Raw genomic sequence first — 11,662 nt, 5'->3', positions numbered from 1 at the left:
CTGGGCATTGGGCAGTACATAAAAACACACACAATACAAGAAAGAATTTTTTCAAAATGCCTAGGAATTAAGACCTGGGCAGTACCCTTAAAATCCAAAAACAAATCAAAAAAGTCTAATAATATCACATTCTAACCACCTGTTAAAACCACACAATACAAAAAAAGACATTTTCAAAATGCCACACCCTTAAGACCTGGGCATTGGGCAGTACATAAAAACACACACAATACAAGAAAGAATTTTTTCATAATGCCTAGGAATTAAGACCTGGGCAGTACCTTTAAAATTCAAAAACAAATCAAAAAAGTCTAATAAGCACAAAAGCACATCTCAACCTATTAAACCTGCCAAGTTGTGTCAACCATTCCATACATGTAACATAACTTTTACACAAGCCAGCAAAACAAATTCTAACAAATAATTCAATCACAGCCAGTGAGCCACACCACAAGTATAGCAATATGAGCATCTTGCAATATTTCCATAAGAATCAAAGAAGGCAGAAAGATAGTTACTGCAAGTGTGTAAGGCAGTAAACTACCAAGGCAGTAGCTAGTTATAATTAGTTACAATATTATGAAATACCTAAGTATTTCCAAAAAATAGCTTTTCTAAAGCATTAAAGAGCAACTACTCTATAGTTTAGTCCATTACTAATAGGAAAGAAAGCATATAAACCTAATAAGTTTTCTTTCCTATAAGCAAGAGTTGATCTATAAGTTATAAGCTAGAAAAGCACTATACGTCCAAAAGAACTTCCAATCTGTATCCAAAAATCTGCCTCCTATACAAAATGTGTCCCTCCTACAAGAAAATGGGCAAAAAGATATTTATCAATAGAAAATATAAAGACAAGACCAAAAAATACAGAATAGCAATAACCAAAAAGTAAGGGCAGAAACTTACCCAGTTCGTGATTAGTCATCAATAGTAATTGAGATACCGCTTGAGCTTGAACTTCCACCACCTGCTGCTGCTTGACGTATAACTAGAAAAGAGAAAGAAATGAAAGCTATTAGATTAAATTTCATTTGCATAAGACACATTTAATAGCACTTAATAGACAAAAACTTTGGAAGTTAACATTTTACCTAAATCATGAAATTCATCTTCCAAGGCCTCTACCTCATCCTTTGACTTACGAAAAGATATTGGAACCGAGGCTTGAAGCCAATCTTGTGCACAAACAAGATTTTGAACCATGAGTGGAGAGAGTGAACTCCGAAATGGATCAAGTATGCGTCCTCCGGTACTGAAGGCTGACTCAGAAGCAACAGTAGACACAGGTACAGCCAGCACATCCCTAGCTATTTTGGACAGCACTTGATACCTATCTGAATTTGCCTTCCACCACCCCAATATCTCAAACTTAACATCCCCCCTTCTATTTTCACAATTTTCAGCCAAATATTTGTCAATCTCATTGCTACACCCTATGGACTGCTCAGCCTCCAAGAAACGGTCAAACCTAGAATTAACCATCGCATATGGATCACTACAACCAATTGACTCACCTTCTATGTGTGTCCTCTCACTCCCACTTGGTACTTGTACATTTGGTGAATCAACACGACAGTAATAATCATACAACTTGACCAAGGAACCCCTCACCAATTCAACCATCACATCAGCCACTTCATTCCCATGAATTTCAGAAAAACAAAACTTTAAAAACCTCAACTTCTTTCTTGGATCAAGAATCACAGCCACATACAAGAGATGATTCATTTTATCCCCTTTCCCCCAATACTTATCAAACTTAGATTTCATTTTAGTTGCCATGTTTTTCAAGAGGTGGTTTTGAGATTTACTTAAATGGGAAATATTCTCTTGAATGACAAACATCTCATCAAAAAAGGTGTTTGCAGTAACATACAAAGAACCTGAAAATTTTTTTGTGGCATTGTAAAAAAGCTTCAAAAAACCCACAAATGTCCTACAATTTTGGAAATCAAAACCACTAGGAGATCCCATACCACCACTATTCTCCTTGTTCATAAAGTATGAAGAATAACTATCATCCTCAAAGCCCATTCGTATGAATACTTTCTCAAATTTTTGTGCGGTTTCTAACATGAGGTAGGTAGAGTTCCACCTAGTTGGTACATCTAGACAAAGAAGAGACTTAGACTCAATACCTAATCTCTCAACAAAACCCACAAAAGTTTGATTCCTATTTGGTGAGGACTTGACATACCTCACAGCTTCACGCACCTTGACAATGGATGCATCAATTTCACTCATACCATCCCCCACAATCAGATTTAGGATATGTGCACAACACCTCATGTGTAAGAACTCATGTCCTAAAATAGTCCCATCCCAATCTTTAGTTACATTTTCCAAAAACTTAATGGTGGCACCATTTGAGCTAGCATTGTCCACTGTTAAAGTGAATATGCCATTGATACCCCACTCACGCAAACACATCTCAATCTTTCTACCTATAGTCTCCCCCTTATGGTCTTCCACTTGACAAAAATTCAAAATTCTCTTATGCAACTTCCAATCATCATCAATAAAATGACCTGTAAGGGACATATAACACAGATTTTGAATACTAGTCCATGTGTCCGTAGTAAGACACACCCTACGACCCTTCAAGGCCCCCCTTAGTTTCTCTCTCTCAACACCATAAATGCCAATCACATCCCTAGCCACAGTTTGACGAGATGGAATATCCCTAATTCGCAACTTAGGTTGTAAGGTTGTCGAATATCTTTGAAACCCATACCCTTCAACAAACCTAAAAGGCAACTCATCTATTATAACCATTTCAGCAATTGCCTTTCTAGAAGCCTCAACAGTAAAGGCTGTTGGCACAAGCTGAAACCCTTCCTCCCCATCCATTTTGGGTTCAAACGCTAAGGTTTGTTGCCCTTTAAGTGTATCTCTATTAGGGTTCTTAACACAAACTGGAGTATGATTCAATAAATTAGCAGTACCATGCCCCTTACTATCAGCTAGATAAGTTTTTTGACAGTAATTACAAACAGCCTTAAAATGACCCTCACCAATATCTATTTTCTCAAAATGGTCCCAAGCAACAGACTTTTTCCTATTACTACACACCTTGCCTTTACCTCTAGGTGGAAGTGGAACCTCAGCATTAGTTGGAGGGGCAATAGGGGTTGTTTGGGAAGGGGGTACAGCTTGGGCAACAGATTCAGTTTGTGCAGTAGGTGTTGTTTGGGAAGGGGGTGCATCACTAAAGGGTTCCATAACCTAAAGAATCAAAAGTATGCATTAGCAAACAACCAAAAAAAACTAATCCTAAGAAAATACAAGTACATTGATCATGGAAAAAAAAAACAAAACAAGGAATAAAACAGGCAGATAAGATAATAAAAATGTGTTTGGATTTTATCTTTTTAAAACAGGGGTTCATGTTCTTCTTTTACAGTGAAGATACAAGTACATTGATCATAAAAAATAAAAACAAACAAACAAAAACAAAAACAAAACAAGAAATAAAACAGGGCAGATACAAATCACACTCAGAGCAAGCTAAAATAATAAATCAAACTAACTATAATGTCTGTCTATAAAGAGTAAACATGAAAATAAACACAAAGCACACTCAGAAAAGTGATAACTCAAGTCTCCGAAAAATGATAACAGATACAAACACACTCAAATTAGGGGTTCCATCTTTAAAAAGAGATAAATCAAGTCTTAGACCAACAAATCAAATAAAGAAAAATTAGGGTTTCATCTTTGAATGATTGAATCCAATCTATTGTTCAGTTTTGGTCCCTAATCTTAAAGTTTTAAATCATTTGAACAAGATCCCTTAAGTTGCTTTTCATATCATTCTTATTACATATCAAAAAATAAATCATTTGAACAAAATGATAAACCCATATCACAAATACACAATCACAAAATACAGAAAAAGAGGGATGAAAAGGGAAAAAAAATTTACCTGATCTGAGACTAGGAAGTCGAGACTGAGAAGACCCGTGGAGTGAAGACGGCAGCGTCAGGTGGGCTATGAGGCAGCTGCAACAGCAACCAACAACCCGGTGGAGTGAGTAAAAGGCTTGGTTTGTTTCAAAATAAAAAAGAGAGTTAGAAATCAGTAGAGAGAGTAGAAAGCAGAGAGAAAAGTAAGAACTCAGAGAGAATACCCATTTATAAAAGAGAGAGAGAGGGATGAAAAGGGAAATTTTTTTTTACCTGATCTGAGACTAGGAAGCCGAGACTGAGAAGATCCGTGGAGTGAAGACGGTGGAGTCAGGTGGGCTGTGAGGCGGCGGCAACAGCAACCCGGTGGAGTGAGCAAAAGACTTGGTTTGTTTCAAAATAAAAAAGAGAGTTAGAAATCTATAGAGAGACTAGAGAGCAGAGAGAAAAATAAAAGCTCAAAGAGAATACCCATTTATAAGAGAGAGAGAGAGATGAGGTTTGAGACTTGAGAGTCTTGAAGTGTAGCCGAGTAGAGAAAGGAGTGGGAAAATTCTGATTTGGATTTTGATTTGAGGGGTAGCTGTTCCATATCTTCAGATTGCTGACCATGGGCATGGGGAAGTGGTGAAAAATTGTCATCTGATTTGAAGTATAGCCGTTCAGCCCATTCCATATCTTCAAAAGAGATTTTTTTTTGTGTGAAAATTGAGAAATATGAGTGGTTTAGTCTTACTTTTAGTCCCATCACCATGGCAGACTTGCAGTAGCGTGGAGCAGTAACCAAACTCCAAAAGTCCAATCAGTAGACTCTCCTTCAGACTTCATGTGTTCTGCAATTTGGTATATATATATATATTTTTTTTTTTAATCTTAAGTAATCGGTCGGGTCGGGTTCTACGGGTTTTTAACTCATTAACCCGCCACCCGAACCGATTAATCGAGTTTTACTAGAGAAAGACCCACAACCGACCCACCCTGGACTTTGGGTCCACCCGCTGGGCCTCGGGTCGGTCGGATTTAGGCGGGTTGGTCGGGTCTTTAACCCGCTGGACACCCCTACTTGCAGATATAGGGGTTTACTCAAAGCCCAAGGAAAAAAAAAAGGATCAGCAACACTTTCAAAGCCCCAGCCTAAGTTCTTCAAGGGGATAAACTTAAAAAGTTTAACCAAAAGTTGAGAGTTTAAATTCAAATGACGCCTTTTTTTTTTTTTTTTAAATGACGCCTTCTCTCATAAAAAGCGAAATATGGGTGAAATTATGGATACTTTCGCCTGTATAACATGTTACTAATATATGTACTATATATAGCCAATTGCAAATGTGGTAAATTACCTCTACCCAACATACTCTAAAAGACGAGCCAAACAAATTTCATAAGCCATTCAAAATATAAATTGCAAAGATGTGAACATGTTTCAGTCCCCCTTCTTTTTACTTTAGGGTGGGAATTAGATGAGACTTTCCATTGGGAAACAAAAGATTAGACAAAAACACAGAAACAGGACTGGGTGAAGAGTAAGAAATCCTGTCACATCTTACTACCAAAATAATGATCCTTATAACTATATTCTTTTTAACCATATTATTGCTCATGCATGAAAATGCAAGTGTTGTTACACAATACACATTTATAAACAGTGCAGAGCATTAGACGGGCCAAAATGGCTAAATACCACTTTTTTTTTTTTTTTTTAATTTTTAGCAAAAAAATACTGTTTCGAAAATAAATAGCAAAGTACCACTTTTTCTAGAACTTGAGTTTCAGAAACTCGAGCTCCTCATCAATTTCACCACCGTGGCACTGCTGAGCTAGAATTTGTGTGATTAAAAAAAATTATGTGGTACTCGAGCTTGGTAAACTCGAGTTCCATGCAACACAATACTCGAGTATACCAGGCTCGAGTACGTTTTATAAATAAAATGCAGGTAAAAAAAATTTACACAATACTCGAGTTTACCAACTCGAGTACCATGTAATTTTATTTTATTTTATTTTTTATTTTTATTTTTTTTGCTTTGGGGATAATCGACAAATAAACATAAAGATAAAAATAAGTGGCTTTTTTATGTTTTTATTTATTTAAACATAAGCATTATAAAATATAGAGATTTTAATTTCAAAATATGAATTTAATTTCTACATTAATTAAAATTGTTTACTGTTTTTTGTATAAACTGTTTCTACGATTTTGCATAAAATTATTTTCTGTTCAGCATTATTTAAGAAATTGTTCACTCTCTTTTCTGTATAAATTATTTTCTATTTAATGTTTAAAAAATTGTTCAATGTTTTCTACCTAGTGAAATCGTGCTTTCTAAATTTAAACGCCAAATCTGAATGCTTTTTCATGTTTGAATTTCACAATAATCAGATATATTTTTCTGCATCGATAAAATCTGTTTCTACATTAATAAAATTTGCTCTCTGCACATTGATAGGCCACAAACTGAATGACCCCTTGTGATTAAACCAATTAATTAATTAGCCAAGTTATTAATTAATCAATTTAACATGCAAATACGTGGAAGCACAAACAAATTACCAAAAACTAAAAATGCAGCGGAAATTAAAAGACACGGTGATTTGTTTACGAATGGGGAAAACCCTTGCGGCAAAAAGCCCACAGAGTGATTTTCAAGTCACCACTCCCGAAACTCCACTATTATCAAATCAAGCAGTTACAAGTAAAGGAATCCCGAGTACCTTACCAACCTACAGTTGAACCTTTACCCCAATACCCAATTGGACTTGATCTGTAGTGACAGTTCCCCCTTTTGATGCACGGCTCCTAAGTACGTGACTAACCAGTTTGATGCACGAATCCTAGTACGCGGCTTACTCCTTTGTACGAATCCCAGTACGTGACTAATTCCACAGCAACCCTTTGATTGTTGTAGTTGATCTGCAGCAGCTTCACATAGAAACACCAATAAGATCTTCAATGTTGGTGCAATAGACTTTGCTTGGTTACAGAACCCAAAGGCGTACAAGAAACGCAGCAAGAACTCTTTCTTCTTTAGGAGGAGGCTAGAGTTTCAAAAAGAAAACCTTATGAAGCTCTCTAGGGTTAGGTTTTTCTTTTTCCCACCTCCTTTAAATAAGAGCTTAATGGGCTCTCCTATTCTAAATAGGTTTACACAAACCTTAGACTTTCCTAGTCCAATAAGGATTATACAAACCCATAAACAAATAGTTTTTTAGAATAAAAACATTGTGGCTATAATTTGAAAATCCGTAAGCTCGATCGATCGAGACATCTATCGAGCTTTAATGAATCTCGACAGATAGAGCTTCTGTCGAGAAGGTATCAAGACCTGCAGATTGCACTTTTCTTGAGCAGTTCTTGAGTAATCTTCATGTCTTCAATTTAATCACTTGTGACGATCATCTTGAACCTACTTAGATTTACCCAAATACAAGTAAAATGCGTTTTGTCAAAGGATATGCCAATTACATAAAAATATGTCTCCAACACGCATCATATTTACTGTATATTCAAATCTACTTACTGCATTCATAAAATCTGTTTTTTGCATTAATTAAAACTGTTCACTGTTTTCTCATAAAATTTGTTCAATATTTTCTGCATAAACTATTTCTAGCATTTTGCATGAAATTATTTTCTTTTCAGCATTATTTAAAAAATTGTTCACTCTCTTTTATGCTATTTTTTTTCCACTATTTAAAAAATTGTTCACTGTTTTCTCAAAAAACACCGAGTAAAATCGTGTTTTCTAAATTTAAAAGCCAAATCTGAATGCTTTTTCATGTTTAAATTTCACAATAATCGAATTTGTTTTCCTGCATTGATAAAATCTGTTTCTACGTTAATAAAATTTTCTCTCTACACATCATGTTTACTATATATTCGAAGCTACTTACCGCATTCATAAAATCTGTTTTTTACATTAATTAAAACTGTTCATTGTTTTCTCATAAAAATTGTTCACTGTTTTCTGCATAAACTGTTTTTAGCATTGGCGCAATTATTGCACTTAAATGATTGTTGTGTTTTTTTAAATATGTAACCATATGAATAATGGACAAACTCCATGAAAGAAAAATGAATGATTCGTATAAATCACCCAACAGTATATGCCTCGAAAAATTTGAATTTGTAAAATAAGTTCGAATTAGTTGAATGTAGAACTGTTCATTAAGTAAAACTGTTTTCTGCATTAAGTAAAACTGTTCACTATTTTCTCATGAAAATTGTTCACTATTTTCTGCATAAACTATTTCTAGTATTCTGCATAAAATTATTTTCTGTTCAGCATTATTTAAAAAATTGTTCACTCTCTTTTCTGTGTAAATTATTCTTTGTTCACTATTTAAAAATTGTTCACTGTTTTCTCATAAAACACCTAGTGAAATCATGTTTTCTAAATTTAAAAACCAAATCTGAATACTTTTTCATGTTTAAATTTCACAATAATCGAATTTTTTTTTCATGTTTAAATTTCATGCTTAAATGAACTCTATTGTAGTGGTATCTGTACTTAGTTTTGTAGGTTTGCTGACCATGATATGCCCGACACTTCCAAGACTCTCGTACGTGTATATTGGCATATTAAGGAAACTAGCTTTTAAACCCGTGCAAATGCACGGGAATTACATAAGTACATGTATTTTCGGGTTCTTGGAAAAAAAAAATACATTTATTTTCAACAAAATAGAAATAAAAATAATGTAAATTTTGTAAGAGTCCACAAATAAATTTTTCTACATAGAAATAATTAGAATCCGAGAAAGCAAATATATTCAAATAATTTTAGGTAAATATTTGGAGAAACATTTTGTTTCAAAAGTTGTACTTAAATAAATTTAATTAAATAAGTATGTAGCTAATGCAATTGAATTTATAAATTTTAAAAAATAACACTTGGTATGAATTTCAAATTTAAAATGTATATAACACTCAGTATGCTATCCATAAAAATGTGTTGTCTTACAAATAGATTTTCTTTTAAGCCTATTCTAAACAACTAAAATTGTAACATCCACTACGATGGAGAGAAAAATATTTCTAGCAATTGAAAAAAAAAAAATCCAGCTAAAGAGAATGGTGTGACCATCCTTCCTCCATCGAATGGTGTGATCATTCTAGTAAACAGAGTTTTCTTTGCTTTACTCCTCCATCGAGTCTATCTTACAGTCAACACTCAGAATATTTATCTAGGTTTTTCATTTTTGCTCTCTTTCAATATCCTCCACACGTTCTAGTCCATACCTCTAGATTATTATTTCTTATCGTTTGATGATTAATTTGAGGTCTGGTGACAAGAAAATAACTGATATCTAACAAAATTAAATGTTGTGTCATGAGGACAATTCATGTGACAATATCATACCCAATGTATAGTAGTTTCAAAGCTACTAATTAGTCAAGATGAAGAGATAAGAGACTAGGATGGAGCTAGGATTTAAACGTGGGGGCAAGGCCAAATTTAATGTAAGTTCATCGAATTTCATCTCGTTCAATAAAACTATAATCTCATATTTGTGGACACAATCTTCTATCATGATACAATGAACAAATACTAATTGTAGGAGCATGGTAGGTATGTATTGTTTAGAAAGATTCCACAAGGAATGGTGGCTGGCATTTCCAATTTGATGGAGGTTGCCAATGATGGGAAGCTTTGGAGGGTCTGGGGGAAGGTTGGCTGCTTTCTTGACTTTCCTTTGTTTCAAAATCAATGAGAAAGAGAGGATAAGAATGAGTACAAGAAAGATAGTCGGAATCCAAAGTAATGTGAGAAATAATAGATTCATGTTTTTTGTTTGGTGATGTAGGAAAAATAGATGTGTTTAAAAAAGAATACACAAGAATGTGAGTTCATTAGCTCGAGCTTTAGGTAGCTAGATCGAGGGGAGACTATTTAGATGGAGATGGCGTTAGAATTGAGAGTATGATATACATGTGGATTTGGGTCCTAGTTACACTTTGTGTAACTCTAAGTTATTTTACATCACGCAATATTTCTTTGTTGGATGTGAATTTTAACAAATCTTTCGTTGGGTTAAATTCACTTCTAATACTCTTATGTGCTAGCAAAATATACATACACACACTATAGCTGAGGAGTTGTTGGATTCTAATAAAAATATGGTATTATTGCACAGTTATTGCTTGCTAAATTATTTAATTCTAGAACATTTTTTCCTCTCTTTTATTTATTACAACTATCTAAGAAAGAAGAAAAAAATTATTCAAAAAAATAAAACCTTTAGAGAGATAAGAGTCTGTTTGGCATCAATTTCAACTTTTAGCTTTTAGTTTTTGTGTACAGCTTTTTAAAACCACATTTTTTCTTGCATTATTTTTCACCTTTTCAAATTTTTTCAAAGTACAAATATAATTTCGCACACTTTCAGCAAAAAATTTAGCTAACAACTAAATAAGCTGTAAACAGACCCTAAGCTTAAAAATAGTAGAACCTTAGAAATAGCTATTAATTACCATTTTGTTTCAGTAGTAACACCCCATGTTCCACCCCGAGAATAATTTCAGGTCATTCCGATGTGTTTTGGCCATTTTGGATTCAGAGATGAAGATAGAAGTTTGATTGAGGGGATTAAAATATAAACAAAAAATGTGTATCATCTATTTAGTATTAAGAAACTATCAACAAACAAAAAATACAAAATAATTATTTCTTAGTATATTAAAATAAAATTTATCTATTAAAAGAGAAAACGGCCTTCTTTTAAATGACAGAAATCATCAATATTAAATTTGTACTAACTCATTTTCCATAGGTAAAGACAAATCACAAATAAAAAAATAATTGTACAAACAAAAAGAGCCAAATACAGACAAAATACATTCTATGTACACAGGTTAGCGCTACAATTCACACTATAATAAATTGATTTTATAAAATTTTAGCAACTAACCATTCAAAGTTTCAAACCAATTCCACTTTAAAAGGCTCCACACAATATATCCAGATCAATAAAAATAAAGACAGACAATCTACTACCGTAAGTTTCTAAACCAATTCTACTTTAATAGCAAATTATTTGTTTTATAATAAAAAAAATACAACTATTTGGACGACAAAATTAAAGAGAAACACAAGAGTCCGCGGGCGAAAATGGCCAAATACCACAATTTTTAGAAATTTGTAGCCAAAAAACACTGTTTCGGAACTATATAGGGGAATACCACTTTTTCCGGAACTCCAGTTTATGAAACTATGAAGGGAAATGGGTTGAAAAGAAGAGAGATTTCCTTAATATGCCAATATACACGTACAAGAATCTTGGAAGCGTCAAGTACATCATGGTCGGCAAACCTACAAAACTAAGTACAGATATAATTCATTTAAACATGAAAAACAAATTCGATTATTGTGAAATTTAAACATGAAAAGGTATTCAGATTTGGCTTTTAAATTTAGAAAACACGATTTCACTAGGTGTTTTATGAGAAAACAGTGAACAATTTTTTAAATAATGAACAGAGAATAATTTACACAGAAAAGAGAGTGAACAATTTTTTAAATAATGCTGAACAGAAAGTAATTTTATGCAGAATACTAGAAATAGTTTATGCAGAAAAGAGTGAACAATTTTCATGAGAAAACAGTAAACAGTTTTACTTAATGCGGAAAACAGTTTTACGTAATGAACAGTTCTACATTCAACTAATTTGAACTTATTTTACAAATTCGAATTTTTTGAGGCATTTACCGTTGGGTGATTTATATGAATCATTCATTTTTCTTTCGAATGGTGTAGA

At 33.5% G+C, this 11,662-nt stretch overlaps 1 protein-coding gene across 2 annotated transcripts; it reads right to left on the bottom strand.

Annotated features, from left to right (window-relative positions):
- Positions 1–396: 396 nt before the first annotated feature.
- Positions 397–4,599, bottom strand: LOC136066394 (zinc finger BED domain-containing protein RICESLEEPER 1-like). Of its 2 annotated transcripts, none has more exons than XM_065770663.1 (4): positions 4,183–4,599; positions 1,095–3,228; positions 910–991; positions 397–807 (listed from the first exon to the last, which is right to left on the bottom strand). In XM_065770663.1, the coding sequence occupies exons 2-3, from the start codon at positions 3,223–3,225 to the stop codon at positions 921–923; spliced, it is 2,202 nt and encodes a 733-aa protein (XP_065626735.1). In that variant the 5' UTR covers positions 3,226–3,228; positions 4,183–4,599; the 3' UTR covers positions 397–807; positions 910–920. The 2 variants fall into 2 exon arrangements, with proteins under 2 accessions (XP_065626735.1, XP_065626736.1); XM_065770664.1 differs by lacking the exon at positions 4,183–4,599 and adding an exon at positions 3,929–4,001.
- Positions 4,600–11,662: the final 7,063 nt, after the last annotated feature.

Source organism: Quercus suber, unplaced genomic scaffold, assembly GCF_002906115.3.
Source record: "Quercus suber isolate HL8 unplaced genomic scaffold, Cork oak 2.0 scaffold_34, whole genome shotgun sequence".
In the NCBI taxonomy this organism is placed as follows: Eukaryota; Viridiplantae; Streptophyta; class Magnoliopsida; order Fagales; family Fagaceae; genus Quercus; species Quercus suber.
Note: the sequence above shows the minus strand (reverse complement) of the source record. Positions and strands in the feature narration are given on the sequence as shown.